At 44.6% G+C, this 22,417-nt stretch overlaps 1 protein-coding gene across 2 annotated transcripts in view; it reads right to left on the bottom strand.

The window, feature by feature from the left end:
* The window catches only part of LOC144689895 (3-oxo-5-alpha-steroid 4-dehydrogenase 2-like), a 30,666-nt gene extending 8,655 nt beyond the window's left edge, over window positions 1-22,011 (bottom strand). Inside the window, exons 1-4 of one of the 2 annotated variants that reach the window (XM_078557389.1) lie at window positions 21,606-22,011; window positions 11,313-11,476; window positions 7,387-7,488; window positions 2,762-2,912 (exon numbers count right to left, since the gene is read on the bottom strand). In XM_078557389.1, the coding sequence (XP_078413515.1) occupies window positions 2,762-2,912; window positions 7,387-7,488; window positions 11,313-11,476; window positions 21,606-21,883 (695 nt within the window). In that variant the 5' untranslated portion in view covers window positions 21,884-22,011. The remainder of the gene's footprint in view (window positions 1-2,761; window positions 2,913-7,386; window positions 7,489-11,312; window positions 11,477-21,605) is intronic. The other variant, XM_078557390.1, reaches the window with a different exon arrangement.
* Window positions 22,012-22,417: the final 406 nt, after the last annotated feature.

The raw sequence follows: 22,417 nt of genomic DNA, 5'->3' as shown, positions 1-22,417 counted from the left end.
TGGCTGAACTTGTTCTCACACTGAACAAATTCTCCTTAAACTCCTCTTACTTCCTCCAAACAAAAGGTGTGGCTATGCGTACCCACATGGGCCCCAGTTATGCCTGTCTCTTTATGGGGTATGTGGAACATTCCTTGTTCCAGTTCTACTCCGGCCCCCTCCCACAACTCTTTCTCCGGTACATCGATGATTGCTTCGGTGCTGCTTCATGCTCTCGTCTGGACCTGGAAAAATTTATTAATTTTGCTTCCAATTTCAACCCCTCCATCATTTTCACATGGTCCATCTCTGACACTTCCCTTCCCTTCCTTGACCTCTCTGTCTCGATTTCTGGTGATAGAATGTCCACCAATATCCATTACAAGCCTACCGACTCCCACAGCTACCTCGACTACAGCTCCTCACACCCCGCTTCCTGTAAGGACTCCATCCCATTCTCTCAGTTCCTTTGCCTCCGTCGCATCTGTTCTGATGATGCCACTTTCTAAAACAGTTCCTCTGACATGTTTTCCTTCTTCCTTAACCGAGATTTTCCATCCACGGTGGTTGACAGGGCCCTCAACTGTGTCCGACCCATCTCCCGTGCACCCGCCCTCACACCTTCCTCTCCCTCCCAGAAATATGATAGGGTCCCCCTTGTCCTCACTTATCACCCCACCAGCCTCTGCATTCAAAGGATCATCCTCCGCCATTTCCACCAACTCCAGCATGATGCCACCACCAAACACATCTTCCCTTCACCCCCCGGCGGCATTCCGCAGGGATCGTTCCCTCCTGGACACCCTGGTCCACTCCTCCATCACCCCCTACACCTCAACCCCCTCCCACAGCACTTTCCCATGCAACCGCAGAAGATGCAACACCTGCCCCTTTACTTCCCCTCTCCTCACCGTCCAAGGGCCCAAACATTCCTTTCAAGTGAAGCAGCATTTCACTTGCACTTCCCTCAATTTAGTCTACTGCATTCGTTGCTCCCAATGCGGTTTCCTCTACATTGGAGAGACCAAACGCAGACTGGGTGACCGCTTTGCAGAACACCTTCGGTTTGTCCGCAAGCATTACCCAGACCTCCCTGTCGCTTGCCATTTCAACACTCCACCCTGCTCTCATGCCCACATGTCCATCCTTGGCCTGTTGCATTGTTCCAGTGAAGCTCAACGCAAACTAGAGGAATACCACCTCATCTTCCGACTAGGCACTTTACAGCCTTCCGGACTGAACATTGAGTTCAACAATTTTAGATCATGAACTCTCTCCTCCGTCCCTACCCCCTTTCCGATCCCCCCCTTTTTTTCCAATAATTTATATAGATTTTTCTTTTCCCACCTATTTCCATTATTTTTAAATGTATATCCATCCATTGTTTTATCTCTACCTTTTAGCTTTTTTCGATTCCTTCACCCCACCCCACCCCCACTAGGGCTTTCTGTACCTTGCTTGTCCTGCTTTCTACCCTTAATTAGCACATTCCTTAGTTAATATCACCACCTTCAACACCTCTTTGTCCTTTTGTCTATGACATCTTTTGGCTATCTCCACCTATCACTGACCCTCTATCCAGCTCTACTTGTCCCACCCCCTCCTTAAACCAGCTTATATTTCACCTCTCTTCTATTTTTACTTAGTTCTGTTGAAGAGTCATACAGACTCGAAACGTTAACTGTGCTCCTCTCCGCAGATGCTGCCAGACCTGCTGAGTTTTTCCAGGTATTTTTATTTTTGTTTTAGATTTCCAGCATCCGCAGTTTTTTGCTTTTATCTATGGGTTTGGATATGCCCCTGACTTTTATGACAGGGAATGGCACTGCCGCTCCCCCACTTCCACCCTGTCCAGTGTAAAATTCAGCCAGTTGTTTCAGCATTTGTTTCGAAAACAAAAGTGCTGCTCAGTAGATTGATGCAGAATGCACAGCAGCAATAGAGGTTAACCAGCTGAATTGACCTATGCTAGTGTTTATGCTCCACACAAGCCTCCTTCAATCCCTTTTCATCTAACCCTCCCAGCATATCCTTCTATTCCTTTCTCCATCATGTATTCATCTAGCATCCCCTTAAATGCATCTACACTGCTCACCTCAACCACTCCTTGTAGTAGTGCATTAATCTCCCACAGCTCCTTTCTTCGGCATGAATAGGACAATATAACTGGATAAAAATTTCAACATAGATGTGAAGAATCATTGATAGATGGACTGTGTTGCGATTTGTGACAGGTCTCAACTGAGTCCTTTCCATCCTGAAACCATCAAGGGCCTAATTTAGGATCAACACACCAATTTCATGTCAACACACCCTGCCAGAAAGCATTAGTTCAGGAGGCAATCATTTGCAATTCTGCTTAAGGAAATCCTAAACCTCTAAAACTGGAAGGACATCCAGAATTTTATTTTTCTTCATTATTTGAGAAATTTCTGTGGTCTTTAAATTTCCATCCCACTTCAACTTGCTGATCCATGGCTATCTTTCAAGGCTGGGATTCAAACGTTAGACTTTGCTGCCCACCTACAGCTTAAACATATTGTGAGGTCATTTTAACCTCACACAGAATGGGAAACCTGCTGGATCCAGTAGGATGCCTGGTTTTACACTCTACCCAAAATTGTTCTCTCTTGAGTTCAATGGAGAATAAAATCAGGCAGCATGCTAAACCAGTATTGCAGCTGATCCCATTAGTTTTTTTGGTGGGTGGTTTGGGTTAAAATTGCCCCCATTGCACCACTAGACTGATTGCAAACACATAGGATGCAAGCTCACAAATTACCTGTGATGATTCCAAGCCTGAATTCCCAAATAATAGGCACTGTAAGTGGCAAAAGTAAAGGCTGGCAAAGTAGAAGTTGCAATGGCATAACCAAACCACTCCACTATTTCACCGAAGTAATTGGCTGCCGTGACATATTCAAACAACCCACCTGCAAAGACAGGAGAGATGATTACCGATCATCCAAAAATCTGTGTGCTGTTTGTTGGCATGTTTTCATCAACACCTTGTTTAAATATAGCACCTTTAACATAGCAAACCTCCCCCAAAGCACTTAAACTGTATTATAGGTTAGGATTATTGAATACAACCAAGTTGGTTAGATGTAAGGTGATCGTTATGATTGGTGCATCTAGCAGCTGAAAATTACAGTAGTGCAATGTATGTCATTATCAATCTTGGACCAGAGGTGGACACTTCAGGGCATCAACAAGACTGAAAAGAGTCAGAGAAGAATTTGTAGGTAGGTGACACCAAGCTTGGTGGATGAATATTGTAGATTGTGGAAGGAGGTGGACATGAGAGGAGGTAAAGGGTTCCATAGTTTTGAGGAGCCAGAAAATAATAAATTGGCTATAATAACAATTCAACTGCACCCAGAAAACCATAGGGTCTCAACTAGCACAATTTCAGGTGAATGATAGATGTATAAGGGTTGGAAACATTTACCAGACTTTATCACTACCCATCAAGTGATCATTGACTATATCCAACAAATATGGGCAGCATATTTAAAGTAGTGGCAATGATGGGCAATGCAGCATAATAACATGGGATTGACACTGGTGTCCAGCATTGCGACAGTGGGCAGGGAGAGTTTAAAAGCTACATTTCAAAACGTAACACCTTTTTTTTCTGTCACCCTAAAGACAGGCAGAAGAATTTTTAATCCTGTAGCCATAGATTTTCCTCCTTCTACAGTTTGATCTCTGCAATTGTAGGCAGGAATCCCGACAGGATCCATTTCAAATTATTATAATTAGGCTAACCCTGGGAAATTGGCCAGAGTGACTTTTGGGACAAATGAATGGGTACTCATCCAAATCCAGCAGCAGATACAGCGAGATTACATCACAATGGAAAATCCCACTTGTAAGGCCAATGTAGCAAATTACAAAAAGATACACTTTTATAATACATCAGGAACTGCTTTGTAGTTCCAGAATCTAGCACCAATGAAGTTCAAATTTAAGTGGGCTGCACCTTTCCTTTTGAGAACCAAACTATCCCATTGCTATTATGTTCTTCACCATTGCAAATTTCAAATAAAACCTAGCTTCTAAATTGTATGATACATGCCAAACCATAAGAAAATGACCGAGAGTCTCCTCAGGATGGTGACAGAGAATGATGGAAAATGCAGGCTTCAAGCCTGTTGTCAGGTCAGCTACAATTGTTTGCATGAGTAGACGTCTTCAAAAGATTCAGGATTAGATACATTATGAAGTCCTATCTACGACATGGATCTTTAATGTAGGCAAAATATGGGCCTGGGTTTTAGTGTGGGTTCAGGACTATATGCACTTTTGCACCTTCCAAAATTCACACCTGGCCAATGTGTAACTTTACCTGGGATTTCTGTTTTCTTACACAAGATTCAAGTTCACAGTGCCTTTTGTGAGCCACGATGGAGTGCATTAAGAGTGTGAATGCAGAGGCGGGCTGGTTGGAAGGCCTACCTCAGTTCTCAGAGACAGCAGCCCCGCTCTCAATAATGTTTAAAGGCCCTCTAAAACTCACTCCTCACTCCTCTCATTCCCCATTCGGACTCCATTCCCCCTCAGATCACCCTTGCTATCCCATGTCCCCTCATGTCCACTATTCCCTCTCCATGTCCCCTTATACCCCAGGCCCCTCATATACCCATAGCACCCTATGACCCTTCTTACCCCCATTCCCCCTCCATCACCCACATGTATCCTCCATAGCCACTCACCCAGTATTAAGTATGGGCAGTCCTCAGGATATCTTCGAAATGAACATTTAAAAAGCCTAACAATCTAATAGAGCAGTCATATTCAAAGACACTTCCAACTGAAAAAAAATCTCCTCCATAAAACCCATTCAAAAATGTTAATCCTTGCAAGTGGTAAATCTGTTGTAAAAACAAACACTTATTGTCTTACAACATCAAAGGCAGATAATCTCTTAATAACCTTTTAAAACTGTCAATAGAAATGTAAACACAGCTCCCCCAGCTGAGATAAGTGGTTCTTGGCATTTTGAAGCTCAGCCAAGCATTCATAACATTCCAAGCTATTTAACCAGTCCCTGGGAAATGTCAGCAATGAAGTCCATTGAAACTGAAACACAGGATGACATTTTTGTAGGCTACAGATGGCGATCATTTCTATTTTAATGCAGATTATCTGTCAATTAATAGAATGCAGCAAGTGCTTGACTTTTGCTGCATTCAACAGCAGGGTCATTTTTTCAAAGGTAAAGATTGCTGGGCATTTAAATCTCAGTCCAAAACATGACAGAAGAGTTTCCAAGCAGATTTTTCTACAGTTTTGAGTGCACGATGTCACTTTTTCCACGGGAAATGTACTATAATGCATGTCAACACTTGCACAATGGTAGTCAATGTAATGGTCAACTCAGTTCTGCAGGACAGAGCCCTAAGATGAATCACTGCTTTGAAAACACATCTACATTACAATGCAGTGTCTAATAATGACATTTGAAGTTGTGAAAACATTTTACATTTACCTTTCAGAATATTGTCAACCCTTCTGCAGGCTTCCTCCAGTGGTCACAAATTCTCCAAGGAGGAGTGTTTTGTTGGGACTTACAAAACCTACTTACCACATAAAAACAGTGTGTGGGAGGAAATATAATTTTCCTGTGGTGCTCAAAATGGGGACCCTGACCTCATAAGAGGTGCATATGTATTTTGCATGCAAGGCATTCTTGAGATGGGAAAATATCATATGAAAATGGTGTGTGGTCAGAAAGGCAGAGGAACATTTTGTCTTCTGCAAAATAAACTAAGTTCAGCTTTCACAAAGCAATTCGCACCTCCATTGAGAGAGAAAATGCGGCCCATGGTGTATGACGGAGAATGATTTTCAACTCACCAAAACTCCTTCAACAGCAACTTTAAACCTGTGGCATCTACCACCTTGAAGGATAAAGGCATACAAAATGGTAACACCACCACCTGCAAGTACCCTTTCGAATCACACACGAACCTGACTTGGATCTATATCACCATTCCTTCGCTGCTGGGTCACAAACCTGGAACTCCCTTCCTAACAACACTGTGGGTGTTCCTACAACACATGGACTGCAGTGTTTCAAGAAGGTGGCTCTCCACCAATTTCTCCAGGGCAATTAGAGGTAGGTGACAAATGCTGGCCTTTCTGGCAGTGCTCACACCCCAGGAATAAATGAAGAAAAATGACCTCATGAGGACTTGAAAGAGAAAACTAAAAGCCGAAAAGCCACTTTCTGTGACTAGATGGGACGACCTCCAATACCAGGCAAAAATTATATCTGTTCTGTATACTCCATCGTCAAGTGTGTCAAAAAGTGGTGTAAACCAGAAGAGGAAGGAGTATGAGCTCAAACAACAGCCTGCCTCCATTGCCTCACCCCCCCACAAATGAGCCTATGGTTAGCTGACCCGTCCATTCCTCGCGGCTCACTGCCTACCCACACCAATTGGAAAGCAAACAGACTCACTACCCGATTGGATGATTATTGATTGTCAGTCTTTTTCTTCCCCCCCAAGGTCTGATATTTTTAAAACTTATGAACTAAAGTTTTCAAAGAAAATAAAAGGAATACAATTCTTTTGATGCCACAATGATTCCCCTCACCAGGCCCCCAGGTTGCTTGCATTCTTTCCTTGGGGATTAATCTTTAATTCCTGAAGAGTCATGGAGAGTTGGAAGGGAGGGTAATACCAGTAAATGTGTTCAGTGGATCTGAACTTCTGGTAAACATCAAGGTAATGTTTAACACTGTCAAGTTAAAGTTTATGACAATGTTGAAAAATGTTAAACTGCTTTGACCAAAACAGAAACAATAACCATTATTGCACAGCAAACTTTTTATTCGATAAAGGAAACCTGCAGTTTGGTGAGGGGTTGGCGAGAGTGTCCTGGGATATTGTCCGTGGCACAGTCGTCTCAATTCCAACACCTTTTTGGCAGAACCATTTTCACAGTTCACAATACACAAATATTTTATATCAAACAATATCATTTTAAAGGAATTGTATTATTTGATATTGGTTCCCATAGATTTTTATTCAAATAGTCGTTTGGTAGTACAGAACTTGAGTATTGCTGAAAAAAGACATTTTGTCAAAGCTTTCCATCTTGCACTCATCGGGACAATTCGCAAGACTACCAATGTCATGGGAAACAACAACTTTATACTGAGTATATTGAGTACTGTGATTGGTATTTTCTTTGAATACTTCGGTTTTGGCAATGCGTCTACCAATCAGAGCCCACTTGCCAACCAATCAGCACTCTCTTCTCATACAATATAAATGTCCCATGACATTGGCATTTTTGCAAATTGTCCTGATGAGTGCAAGACAGAAAGCTTCAACAAAATGTATTTTTTAGCAATACTCAAAATTGTTATTCCAAAAATTTGTAAGATGTTACCTTGAGGAATATAATATCCCATGTCACCAGGTTTCCTTAGGGCCAGTAATATGTAGTCACTGTGAATGTTAATTGATATACCCACTAAATATAGCGCAACACCTAAAATATAAAAAGACAAAAATGGTTTATTTATCATAGTCCAAAAATGAAACAGGAACAAATGCATTTTTACTCAGAATAAAATAATTAAGAATAAATCATTTATCAACATGTAAGATCAAATGAAGTTAATTTCCTGTTCTATCATGCAGAAACATCACACAAGGTGAATTCTATCAATTCATTCATGTGACCCTATGACCTTGGAAGCGCCTTGATTAAAGCATAACAGACCTGGTTTAGTCAAACAGGCCTGTTTTCTTCTCCACCGATGCTGCCAGACCTGCTGAGTTTTTCCAGGTAATTCTGTTTTTGTTTTAGTCAAAAAGGTGTTTAGTGTAGTAAAGGTGACATACAACGTATTTGTAAAGCAAATATCCACATGCACAATGACCTAGAAAAGCTGAACACCGGCTTTAAAAGTCTGTCATAACTCAAAAACTGCCAACTCCCAAACAAACCTACGATGTGTGAAAACTAGTAATTACACTGAAATTGCAACTGGATAATAGTCTTTAACTGGGTTTGTACTTTTCCCCAAGATTTCTTCATTCATATTGGAGGAGATAAACTATAGGAGTAATTCTGAAAAAGGTCCCACTTACTACAAGCACACCCTTCCCACCACCTCCATCTGCTCCTAGGTCATAGAGGCACTGGGAGATATTTAATGGAGGTGATGGGAATTTCACCCGCCAGCTAGAGAGCCAGCAAGTGCTCCGTGTTGCCTCTTTTCAGGAAGTCCCACCAAGTTAAGTGTCAATCAGGCACTTTAGGATCCTGAGAGCAAGAGGTCCTGCCCGCCGAGCATAGCAGGTCAATCAGAGGCTGGCAGCTCTTCATTGTTTGGCAGCACCACTGGGGTAGCAGTGGCTGCTGCCAGTACAACAGCCACCTGAGGCCAAGGATTGCCGATGAACCCAGGCCAGAGGAGTGTAATGATAGCGGGTTGGGGGTCGCAGGGTGAAGTCATCAGTGGGAGGGAGAGGAAGGAGGTCAGCAGCAAGGGCAGAGGGGATGGCTCTCAGCTGTCCCCTCTCCCTCCCACCCCACCCTGCCAGTGCCAGGTTCCATGATCAGATATTATGTACCTTTGAGCAAAGGAACCCCCTGGAAGCCTACAAGTAACATTGAAAAGGTTTACTTTTTTGGTTTCCCGCATGGCGAGTCCTCTGCCCACAGTTGGGTGAATACCAGCAATGGCAGGATGAAGCCCTTAAGTGGGCAGGGCAGGACTTAAACAGGCTTAATTGGGGCAGAGGGGGGAAGGTGGTGGGTTCCCACCCGCCTGATTAAATGCCCCTGCCACAAAACTCAATACCTGTAAACTTCCCAATCCACTACTATCTGTTTTGAAGTATTGAATTTCCCCTCCCCATCCTTATCAATCTTAATCTCCACATTCCGCCCCCCCCGCCCCCCCCCACCCCCCCACCCCCTGCTGCCTCCTGCCACCACCATTCCTGGCAAATTCACTCTTTCTGTAAGGATAATGGTGCCCATTTCAGGTGAGAAAACTTCCAAAATCTGGTCCAATGTCTGTGACCCATGATATCATGACAACATTGGCCAATAGTGTGGTCCAATTATTCTTCTGCCAATATTTTGAACATTCTCACCCTCCAATCTACACTCACCAAAAAGTGGCACCCATGGTAAAATTCGAGACCATGAAGAGTTCAGATTGTGGGCACAGTTGGGGTGGTAGGGAGATCAAGGTGGGATCATTATGCAGGACAAAGCTGTATTTAGTTTGAAGGCTGAAATTTGAGTTCAAAAGAGCTATTGTTAGCCATAAGACATATAACGAGTATCCCTGTCCTGTATTCCCATGTCCTAATGAGATCTCTATGTCCTAATGAGGTGTCAACCAGGTGAAGCTATAACACAGGAATACTTGCATGCCAAACAGCATAAGCAGCAAGTGACAGACAGAGCGAAGGAATTCCACAACCAACGGATCAGATCTAAGCTCTGCAGTCCTGACACATCCAGCCGTGAATGGTGGTGAACAATTAAACAACTCACTGGAGGAGCAGGCTCCACAAATATCCCCATCCTCAGTGAAGGTGGAGCCCAGCACATCAGTGCAAAAGATAAGGCTGAAGCATTTGCTACAATCTTCAGCCAGAAGCGCCGAGTGGATGATCCATCTCGGCCTCCTCTGGAGGTCCCCAGTATCACAGATGCCAGTCTTCAGCCAATTCAATTCACTCCACATGATATCAAGAAATGGCTGATGGCACTGGATACTGCAAAGGCTATGGACCCTAACAATATTCTGGCAATAATGCTGAAGACTTATGTTCCAGAACTTGCCGTGTCCCTAGCCAAGCTGTTCCAGTACAGCTACAACACTGGCATTTACCCAGCTATGTTGAAAATTGCCTAGGTATGTCCTGTACATAAAAAGCAGGGCAAATCCAACCCGGCCAATTACCACTCCATCAGTCTGCTCTCAATCATCAGTAAAATGATGGAAGGGGTAATGAACAGTGTTATCAAACAGCACTTGCTTCGCAATAACCTGCTCACTGATGCCCAGTTTGGGTTCCGCCAGAGCCACTCAGCTCCTAACCTCATGACAGCCTTGGTTCAAACATGGACAAAAGAGCTGAACTGCTGAGGTGAGGCGAGATCAAAGCCGTATTTGACCAAGTGTGGCATCAAGGAGCCCTAGCAAAACTGGAGTTAATGGGAATCAGGGGAATAATCCTCCACTGGTTGGAGTCATACCTAGCACAAAGGAAGTTGGTTGTGGTTGTTGGAGGTCAGTCATCTCAGTTCGAGAACATCACTGCAGGAATTCCTCAGGGTAATGTCCTTGGCCCAACCATCTTCAGCTACTTCATCAATGACCTTCCTTCCATCATAAGATCAGAAGTGGGGATGTTCGCTGATGATTGCACAATGTTCAGCACCATTTATGACTCTTCAGATACTGAAGCAGTCCATGTCCAAATGCAGCAAGACCTGGGCAATATCCAGGCTTGGGCTGACAAGTGGCAAGTGACATTCATGTCACACAAGTGCCAGTCAATGGCCATCTCCAACAAGAGAGAATCTAACCATCGCCTCTTGACATTCAATGGCATTCCCATCCCTGAATCCTCCACTATCAACATCCTTGGGATTACCATTGACCAGAAACTGAACTGGTCTAGCCATATAAATACGGTGGCAACAAGAGCAGGTCAGAGGCTAGGAATCCTGTGATGAGTAATTCACCTCCGGACTTCCCAAAGCCTGTCCATAATCTACAAGGCACAAGTCAGGCGTGTGATGGAATCCTCTCCACTTGACTGGATGAGTGCAGCTCCCACAACACTCAAGAAGCTTGACGCCATCCAGGACAAAGAGTCTGCCTGATTGGCACCACATCCACAAACATTCATTCCCTCCATCACCGATGCACAGTAGCAGCTATATGTACCGTCTACAAGATGCACTGCAGAAACTCACCAAGGCTCCTTAGAGAGTACCTTCCAAATACACGACCACTACCACCAGAATGACAAGGGCAGCAGATAGATGGGAACACCACCTGGAAGTTCCCCTCCAAGCCACTCACCATCCTGACTTGGAAATATATCGCTGTACCTTCACTGTCGCTGGGTCAAAATCCTGGAACTCCTTTCCTAATGGCACTGTGGGTGTATCTACTCCACATGGACTTCAGCAGTTCAAGAAGGCAGCTCACCACCACCTTCTCAAGGGCAACAAGGGATGGGCAATAAATGCTGGCCCAGCCAGTGAAGCCCACATCCCATGAATGAATTAAAAAAAATACTCTGAATGTGGAACATTTAAAGGGTTAGGTTTACCTGAGATAAATCTGAAGTCAGTGGTCCAGTTGTCATCATAGTGAGTGCAGTAGATCATGCTGTGTCCCTGGAGGTAGCCATTAAGAGCGCAGAATAAACAACCAGCGAGAACGACTCGGAGAGCTTTAGGACTTCCATTGTTTCTAACTGCATAGATAAATGTCCTTATGAAGTAGAATTAATAAAAATATTATTAAAATATCTTCACAAGAAGCTTACAATAAAGAAAACACATAAAAGGCATAAACTCTGCTGAGTGCAAAAAAAAAACTCTCAATGTAAACTGAAAAACAGAATGCTGTGGATGATGGAAATCTGAAATAAGAACAGAAAATGCTGCAAATACTCAGCAGGTCAGACAGTATCTGTGGAGAGAGAAACAGAGTTAAATGTTTTGGGTCAATACCATTCCATCAGAACTGGGAAAAGTTAGAGATGTGATAGGATTTGAGCAAGGGTTGGGATGGAAAATGACCAAAGGAGGGTCTGTGATAGGGTGAAAGACAGGAGAGATTGAATGACAAAAGAGTTCGTCTTCCAGGGCCAAAGGGAATGATCATGAAGCAAGAAAGGAAACAAAGGAAACAAAAAGATGTGTTTCTTCTTTTGCCCGGGGCCAAGTTTTTGATGAGTCAGGTAGACTCTGCGGATCTTTAAAAATGGTGGGCAGGACTCGGATACGGAAGCCCCACCCCCATTTCCAACGTATCCCATTTTTTGCCGACAGGGGGAAGGTCTGGGACGTGTTTCACACATGCTGACTGACCTGCTGAGTATTTTCAGCATTTTCTGTTTTTATATCTTAACATAAATACCTGGCCAATCTTCTTCTTTCTCCTCCAATTCTCTTTGCTACACTGCTACAGAGTGGTGGGATGTGAATTCACACCCTTGATTCTCTGTGTGGTAAGTTTTTTTGTTCTTGACCATACTGTTATGAATGCTGGACCTTGCATAATGGTTATGTTTTAAAATGTCTCCTTTAACCTAAGGTGAGACAGAGAATTCCAGAAGCACCACAGATCAGAGACATACCTATGTGGTCTCATTGCCGTGGGGTTGAAACTCCAACAGGGGCCTATTTATTTCAAGTGATGGTTTTTACAACTATACATGCAAACTCACAGTAAAGGGACAGCTGCTTTGTGAGACACAGGGAGAGAGAGAAAGCAACTACTGCTGTGTGGAGGAACAAAGCAGCTACTCCTGTGGAGAAACAGGACCCTTGTAAGAGTTAATTTTCTGATCGAAAGGAAGGGAACTAAATAGTTGGGAATTTTGAAGATTTAAGGAATAAGCAGTTGCTGAGGTGGCCTCGCTGGTTGAAGTCAGATCTGGAAAATTCAGGCTGAGTGGAACAACTTTCGAAGGACAGCGGTTATTTCAACCTAGTGCAGCAAGCAGAAATGAGCCTGCTGGAGAGCGAGGAGAAACATTGGACTTGTTCTTGCAATGCCAGAAGTAAGGTGCACAGTGAAGTGTGTTGTAAGTTGTATCTTGATTGAGTTAGTTAGTAATAAGAAAGTACCATTTTTTAGTTTGGTGTATTAGTTGCCTGCTAAGTAATGTTTGATTTATGTTACTTTTGGTTTGTTTGTTACAGCAAAAGTCTTAAAATGTGAAATCTTGGTTATTTTTGTTGGTCATTTGAGAAATTTATCTAATTTTAAAAGTTATTGGTCTCTCTGGAGGATTGTAACAATTCCAACAAGTGCCAACTTTGAAGGAAAATTGCTGATCACTCTGCACTTTAGGTGGACAGGAAGCAGTTTTGAAATTCCATTGTCATGGCTTTTCATTTGTAAAATCAGGCTTCAAATTTTTGAATTCACACCATAATATTGCTGTTACTGTCAAACTGCTCAACATCTCCCTTGATTTTACCTGTACTGCATTCTCCCCTGCCGAGTCACGCATTGTCTTCCACCCATGTTTTTCCCTCGGCACTATTCCCACCTCTGTCTCCCTTATACCTAAGGGCCACAGATTTGAGTGGACATCGCTGTCCTGGTCAACCATCACAAGATCTGATTGGGTCCTCAAAGTAACAACGCAGAGAGTCATAGAGTCATTATGCGCAGAAGGAGGCCATTCGGTCCATTGAGTCCATGCCGACTCTCTGTAGGGCAATCCAGCAATTCCTAATACCCTGTTTAATCCCTGTAGCCCTGCAAGTTATTTTTCCCAAGTACTCAACCAATTTCCTTTTGAAATCATTAATAATTTCCTTTTTCACCACCCTTGTAGGCAGCAAGTTCCAGGTCATAACTACTCACTGCATAAAATGCTTCCTTCTCCATCTCTTGCCCAAAACCTAGCCCTTGTGCCAGCAACTTTTCTTTTTCTACATTTTGGCTGACACCCCAGACCCAAGCCCATCACTTCTAATTTCATTCTTTCCAACCCTTCTTTCTTCTTTTCTCTTTACCCCTTCTAGACATTTCTTTCCTGCCATCGTGCCTCCTTCCTTTTCTCCCCTCCCGGGTACTCTGTCCTCCCAAATTCCTACCCCAAACCTTCAGCATGCCTAGATCTTCCTACTCTCTCACTTTCACCTCAGGCTAGACTCTTTCTTCGAAGCTTACAGTTTCCCTCTGTGCCTCTCTCGTCTCGCTCTGAAGGGGCCATGAAGGCACACTGCTTCCTTACAAGCAGCAACCCCAACGGCCCTATTCTACTCTCCTGTTAACCTTCCCACCCAATGTGCCCGCTGGGTGCTATTCTTTCCTGCCTCCTTCCTATCCCACTCACCTGTCCCACTGCTGACACTGTGGAGTCTGCCACCGGATCTCTCTCTACATTTCCTCCTGGAATATCTGTTCACTTGTGAACAAGGACTTGCCATCCATGAGCTTACTGTGGATGATAGCATCAACATCATGATTACTAACTGAAGCCTCCATGCCTGACTATACCTTAAGTCACTTGCCTTGCCCAAACCACCCTGACAGTAGTGTGACGCTTATCACCAAATCACACCTTAGTCTGTCCACTTATTCTTCTGGCACCTTTTCCTTCTCACCTTGTTCCACCCCTCTGGCCTCTCGCTTAAATCGGTATTCACTATCACACACACAAGTACCATGCCAATTTTCTCATTGAGATATCTACACTTCTTACCTCCCTCGACCTCTGCACCAAGTAACATCTCATCCTCAACTTTTCAACATCCATCTCAACTCATCATACCCTCTCTCCCATGAGTTCACTGCCGTCTGATCCTCCTTTGATCTCGTTCTCCATATAAGCTTCCATATTTCTGACCTTGCCATCATACGTGACTTTTCTGCTCTCATTGTGCTGATCACAAATAAGGCCATCTCTGATCACTTCCTTGTATCCCACTCTACTCACATACCCCCAACCCAACCTCCTTCCTTCTATGCCTGCCACTGCAAAAATCTCTTCTCCAAATCACAAACCACTGCACTTTCAAAATCCCAACTATCTAGCCTTTGGTCCTCCATTCACCACAACATTCCTGCAGCTACTGATCTGCTCAATCACACTCTCGCATCCACCTTTGACACCTAATCCCTATTTAAAACCATTACTCTCTCTCACCATGATCATTCCCCCTCATATGGACCTCTTTCATGCTCCTTTAAATATAAGGAATGCAGACTTGATTGTACATGGCAAACAACTGGTTTAGTCATTCATTGCCAGATATCACTAGACCACATAAAGCATTATTGGATCCTGCTTCAATCTGCAAAAAACTGCACACTATTCCAGGATCATTCTGGAATGCAAAGATAACCCCGGACTTCTCTTTACAGAAACCACCTTCTTAAACCCCTCTCCCTGGCCTCCTCCACCCTCATCTCTGATAACAAGTGATAGGAGCTCATGGACTTCGATGTCAGTTCAGCTGCTTCCCTCCCTAACCCTAGCCCACCAGGCCAAACTTTTGACTTTGGTTGTTTCCTGCCCCAGCCCTGAACTGACATCCTTCTTTAGTTTCTCTTCAAGCTCCATGAAACCCACCTCCAGCTCCCTTGACCCTATTTACACTAAACTGCTAACCACCCAACTTCCTTTCCTAGTTCCCATGTTAGCCGATATTGTTAATTGTTCTCTCCCCTGAGGCACCAACTCCCTCCCCTTCACGTTTGCTGTCATCACCTCTCACCTTAAAAAATTAACCCTTGACCTCTCGGGCCTTGCAAATTAGTGCTCAATCTCCATCTCCCTTTCCTCTCTAAAGTCCTTGAACATGTTGTTGCCTCCCAAATCTGTACACATTTTTCCCATAACTCCATGATTGAATCTGTCCAATCAGGTTTCTGCCCTGTCACAGTACCTAAATGGCTTGTACCAAAGTCACAAATGCCATTCTTTTTATAACTATAACAATGCTAAACTATCTTTCCTCATTCTTCTGAACTTGTTTGCATTCTTTGAAACAGTTGATCACACCAACTTCCTCCAATGTCTCTTCACTGTCGCGCTGCTGGATGGGACTGTTCTCACCTCATTCCATTCTTATTTATCCAGTTACAGGCAGACGATCACTCACAAAGGCTTCTCTTCCCACTTGCACAACGTTGTCCAAGGATCTATCCTTGGTCCCCTCCAATTTCTCACCTCCCTGCTGTAACATCAACCAAAGCACATCAGGCTCCACAGGAATTCTGTAGTGAGTCACCTCCTGCCTCTCCAAAGCCTGTCCACCATCTACAAGGCACAAGTTAGGAGTGTGATGGAATACTCCCCACTTGCCTGGATGAGCGCAGCTCCAGCAACACTAAAGAAGCTTGACACCATCTAGAACAAAGTAGCCCGCTTGGTTGTAACCCCATCCACTGATGCACTGCAGCAACTCACCAAGGCTCCTTCGACAGCACCTCTAAACCCACAATCTCTACCAGCTAGATGGACAAGAGCAGCAGATGCATGGGAACACCACCACCTGCAAGTTCCCCTCCAAGCCACACACCATCATCTTGACTTGGAACCATACCACTGTTCTTTCACTGTCTCTGAATCAAAATCCTGGAACTCCCTCCCTAACAGCACTGTGGGTGTTCGTACACCACATGGATTGCAGCAGTTCAGAAAGGCAGCATACTACCACCTTCTCGAAGGCAATTAGGCATGGGTAATAAATGTTGGCCTAGCCAACGATGCCCACATCCCATGAACGAGTTAAAAAAAAAGATAAAATGATCATACTTTTGAGCCTGCTCCACCATTTGACAAGATCATGGCTGATCTGATTGTGCCCTCAACTTCACTTTCCTGCCTACCCCCATACCCTTTGACTCTCTTGTTAGTCAAGAATCTATCTACCTTTGCCTTAAAAATATTCAATGACCCAGCCTCCACAGCTCTCTGGGGAAGAGAATTCCACAGACTAAAGACCCTCTAAGAGAAAAAAAATTTCTTCATCTCTGTCTTAAATAGGAAGCCCCTTATTTTTAGATTGTGTCCCCTAGTGCTAGTCCCTCCCACACGGGCAAACGTCCTTTCAGCATCCACCCTGTCAAGTCCCTTCAGAATCTTATATGTTTCAATAAGATCACCTCTCATCATTCTAAACTCCAATAGATTAAGGTCCAGCCTGTCCAATCTTTCCTCATAAAATAATCCCTTCATCCCAGGAATCAGTCGAGTGAACCTTCTCTGAACTGCTTCTAATGCAATTATGTCCTTACTTAAATAAGGAGACCAAAACTGTAACAGCACTCTAGATGTGGTCTCACCAATGCCCTGTACAACTGCACTATTTTTATATTCCATTCCCCTTGCAATAAACAACAACATTCCATTTGCCTTCCTAATCACTTGCTGTACCTGCACACTAACCTTTTGTGACTCATGTACCAGGGCACCTTTTAAAACATTCTAAAGTTGATTTAAGGTGAGCTCAGAAGTTTCAGCTCACATACCCCACCCTGACCCAAGCTTTAACCTAAGTTGTGGTTTTTAGTGCCAACTCTTCATGCTGCGGTGCCGTGTGGTAGATCTTCAGGATAATCTATTTGAGTCCGCCATGAGCAAGGTCCCTGGTTTAGTTTTGACCTCACTAGGCCATAGCTGGATTGATCTTTCCAGCATCTTTTTGCGTGCATAAAGTGCAAGTTAAATAGAGAGTGTGAAGACCTGATAAACAATGTACCTCAGAACACACACTATTTCAGCAAGTTCTGGCCTGACCATTATTGTGAGTTTTCACTGTGTATTATGTGCATGGTATATGACACGAACGTGCACTGTACACAATTGATGAAAGTCAGAGTTTGTTTCCTCTGAGGTTTTTAAGGCAGCTTAAATTACTAACATCATCCCCTAAAATTATTGGCCAGAATTTTCTGGCTGTTGTGCGGATGGCGTAGCCCGCACGTCAGCGCGTAAAATGACGCGTGCTGACGTCGCGCGAGCGTGCCGACGTCAGTGCGCGCCATCGCAATATTTCGGTGGGCGGGCGTGCTCAGTTCGCCCGCCATTAATTGAAGGGCCCATTAAGCCCCTTAACTTGCCAACTGTGTATGATTTTGAAGGGCCCATGCGAACTTCAGGTCGGCGCACAGGCCAAACAGGCAGGCGGGTAGGAGATTATTTAAGAAAACTTTTGCAATGTCGGGATGTGTGGACTCAGAGGGGTTGTTCATGTTTTTGATGAAGTTTTAATTGATGAAAGTGTTTAAAAGTTGCCTGTGTGATTGTTAGTAGTTCTCATCGATTTCCAAGAGCTTCTTGTGTACTTTGAAACCAGTCTGCAGACAGTAATCTTTCTCGGGCCTGCAGCTTTCTGGAGGCTTCCATTTAGCCTGGGGATGGGTTCTGACCTCTCCACTGGAGGCAGCTCCCCTGAGGAGGAAGGGAGGGATAGAATAAGGAGGAGGCCAGGACTGGACAATCATCCTTCAGGGGAGCCACCTTTGGGAAGCCAGGCGCAGGCACACGGGGCACAGGGACAAGAGTTGTCCAAAGTACAAGGGTCCGCAGAAGATGCCCTTACACCTCTCATTACCATCAATATGACATGTGTTGGAGTTCTGAGTATGTGTCTAGCTGCCTCCCCTGCAGGTTGCCCCCAGACTATTCAAATGCCACAAAGACCAACATATGCTGCGGGGAGAACCCTTCTTCTCCTCAACCACTAAGGCTGGTGTAAGCATGGTCAGTACCCATTTGCCCACCCAGCGTGCGACAGATGCCCTCTGCAGTAACGACAGCAAGACATGGTTGGGGGGGGGTCGGGGGGGTCAAAGGCTAAGGCTGCCTTCTGGGTCAAATAGCCGAGACAGACATGGTACTCACCTTTCCAGAGCGCAGCAAATCATTGAATTGTTTCCTGCACTGTGTGCCAGTGCGCCGCACATCATCACGGGCACTTACAGCATCACCCACCTCCTCCCACGCCTGGCTGGTGACATGGGGGGCCCTCCTCCTCCCATCCTCCAGATACAGAAGTTGCCAACGGATGCCCACCTCTTGCAGGAGGACAGCAAGGCATGCATCGGAAAATCGGGGGGGCACAGTGGCTCCCCACTGGCCTCTCCTGCAGCCTGCCCCCTCCACTCGCACCTCCCTCCCTCTCTCCACAAGTGGCCATGGTGCACTGCCTCAAGCAGGCTGCCTGGCCACTCTTTATACAGGCTGTCGGTTCCCCATTGGAACCGGCAGTCTGAGGGCACCCGGCCCCGCGACTATTTTCCCGTTCTCCAAGGGAGTCGCTTACCCGCCTGGCGGGCCTTCATTGGCCCGCCCGCGGAAAATGGCGGCACAGCCCATTTCTTCAGCGGCAATCGCCTGCCCGCCCGCCACCGAGTCAGTCTGGCCCGCCCGACTGGAAAACGGAAAACTCTGCCCATGGTTAAAAAAATCTCTACCTTAGAACCCGCCTGAAACAGAAAGCATCAGCTGTGCGTGACCATAAATTAAAACAATTTTCTGCAAGTTTTAATCCCATTGGGCAGAAATCACACAGGATCACATGGAATTTTGGTTTGACACCCTACCTGGTGTTATTCTCCATTGGCTTGTATAGAAGTTAAAATCGAGTGGGTTGTAACTGGTCCAGTCAGTTTCCCAATAAACAGGTTAGGTTAAAAATTCCTCCAGCTCATGCCAATTTTGCTCTGCTTATCTAATCAATTAATACAGATTGGGTAAACCATTGCCTGCTCTGTTTCTGAAATAAAAACAGAAAATGCTGGAAAAACTCAGCAGGTCTGGCAGCATCTGTGGAGAGAGAACCAGAGGGGAGGATTTTTAGCTTGGCGGGCAGGCACGTGCCCGACCCAACCGAGCGTAAAATAACACACGGTGACGTTGGGCGAGCGTCCCAACATCAGCGCTCACTTGCACAATATTTCGGTCAGCGGGCATGCGCCAGAGTCGGCAGTGCGCCCACCAACAATTAAAAGGCCATTAAAAAGTTAATTGAGAGAGATTTTTCGCTGCCCCGTCCAACCTTATGGTTGGCGGGCAGGCAAAAAGGCCAAGCGGCCTTTGCATTTTTTAGGAAACCTCATCCACGGGCGGGATGAGGTTTCCAGCAGCAAATAAAAATAAAATCAAAATTTTAAAATTTAATTAATAACATGTCCCTGCTCATGTGAGAGTCACATGAGGGGGCATGTTTTATAATATTTTTAACATGTTTATTTTTTATATTTGAAAACTGTTCATTCTCCTGAGGCAGCTCTGTGCCTCAGGGAGCTTGTCCAGCACATACCCACGCACATGCGTGAAGTTCACGCTCGGCTTCCTCCTCTCACCCCCTCCCCCCCCCCCCCCCCCCCCAAACAGGGTGCGCCTCCGCTCGCGTTTGACGCTAGGCAGGCCTTAATTGGCCTGCCAGTGTGAAATCGCGGTCCAGCCCCAATTGTGGGTGGCAGTCGGCTTCCTGGCCGACCCCGCCCACCCCCAACGAGCCAGCCCGACAAGGGCAAAATTCTGCCCAGAGTTAACGTTTCGAGCCTGTATGACTCTTCTTCAGGGCTCTTCCATTTCTGATGCCCCGGATTAACCACTATGTAGGATTACATAGGATATACATAAAGAAACAGGCCATTCAGCCCAACCTGTGCATGCCAGCTTTTATGCTCCATTCGAGCCTCTTCCTGTCTTACCTCATCTAAATCTGTCAGCGTAACCCTCTATCCCCTCCTCCCTCATCTGCTCGTCTGGCCTCCCCTTTTTTCCAAAAGAGACCCAGCCTGTCAATCTTTTCCGAATATGTATGCCCTCAGATTTCTGAGATCATCCTTGTAAATCTCCCCTGCACCTTCTCCAGTGCCTCAGTACTGGAAGTGTGGTATAGCCAGGGTATAATACAGGTTTAGCATAACCTACTTTTCAATTCTATCCCTCCAGAAATGAAGCCTAGTGTTTGGTTTGCTTTTTTATAGTCTTGCTGACCTGTGACATAAGTTTTAGTGATTGATGTATTTGTACTCCGCGATCCCTTTGTTCCTGCCCCACCTGGACTGCACCTTCCAAGAGATAAGTGACTTCCCCATTCTTCCTACCAAAATGCACTACTACACATTTATCTGTGCTCTCTGCAGCATTTTCAAATTATTTTCCCAGAAGTTTTTGACATATGATTGCAATGGGAAGATTGGCCTGCAAAATGGCATATATCTTCAATCTTCCAGGAGCTTCCGAAATGCAAGCAGGAAATGCTGGAAATGCTCTGCGGGTCCGGCAGCATCCGTGGAGAGAGAAACAGAGTTAACATTTCGAGCTCTGAAGAAGCGTCATGCGGACTCGAAACATTAACTCTGTTTCTGTCTCCACAGAAGCTGCCAGACCTGCTGAGTTTTACCAGCATTTCCCGTTTGTATTTCAGATCTCCAGCATCTGCAGTATTTTACTTTTATTGCTCCAGGAATCATTTGGCCCATTATCTGTTTTACAAACACGGAATAAAATATGGATCAGGACACCGGGCAGAACTCTCCAGTTCTTCTTCAAATTGCTGAATGGGTTATTTTACAACCATCTGATGGAGTAGACGGGACTTCAGTTCAAGTCCCGTCACATGAAAGTCAGGGTGATTTTGAACAAGACCCTAAACAACTGATTGAAATAAAACAATAAAAGGTTATTTTAAAACCTGCAATTTTAAAGTTTAATCCACATACTGAGGTGAATACTTTGTGTTGGGTGTTACTGGTACAGGGTATACTGCAACCTATGTAGTTATGACATGAATGTATGACATTCAATTCTGTTTTAACTTGCAATTTATTTACCAAAAGCAAATAAAAAAAAAGTTCTCAAAATATTTTTACACTAACTTTCAATCCAAAGAGCAGTTTCAATTAGACTTACCTATGAAAGTAGTGCGCACAGAACATAAACGAGAGGAGTTTGCTCCCCATGCTGTCCAGGCTACCCGATCGATAAAGCAATAGCACAGGTACAAGAAACGATGGCAGCTCCATTAGAAACCATCCAATCTTAGCTGAGACATATGTTACAGACTCGTCCCGAATTAGAAATTTCCCGTACTGAAGCTGAGGCTTCCAGCAATCTCGAATTCTGGAAATTGTAAATACAACCAAAAAAAATATTAGTACATAAACCGTATAGAGATTACACTCTGACATATCCGGTCTCGAGAGTTTTGTTAAAAATGTACAATCTCTGTGCCAGATCTCTCAAGAAAGTAAGCTTGAATGTTGCTGAGTTAGGTATTTAGCACTGTTCTCCAGTTCCGCCCACAGTGTCATTCCAATCATAGGCTGCCCTTCAATATCTTGCAAATGTGCCTTGAAACCTGTGAAATTGAAACCCGTACAGCCCGGCTTGTGATGGCTGACTTCAAAACTGAGATTTTAATCAGCCTGTTAAAATTGAGGAAGGAGTTATTTATGTAAATAATCAGTGTTAGGAGAGCTGGGCAGCAATAGTGCAAAATGTTGATTAGAAACCCCTTAAGGAGAGTGCATTGTGACAGGTTAGTTGCCCAAGTGTTGCTTTAAGGTGAGTATTGAATACTAGTGTTGCAGAGATCAGCTAGGAGATACATGGTAGAAATTGTCTTGGGCAATTTCACATTGGCAGCCTCTTCATAGAATCATTGAAATTATAGTTATTTACAGCACAGAAGGCCATTCAGCCCATCATGTTCATGCCAGCTG

This window comes from Cetorhinus maximus, chromosome 14, assembly GCF_964194155.1.
Source record: "Cetorhinus maximus chromosome 14, sCetMax3.hap1.1, whole genome shotgun sequence".
Lineage (NCBI taxonomy): Eukaryota > Metazoa > Chordata > Chondrichthyes > Lamniformes > Cetorhinidae > Cetorhinus > Cetorhinus maximus.
The sequence above is the reverse complement of the archived record's forward strand: the minus strand, read 5'-3'. Positions and strand labels throughout refer to the sequence as shown.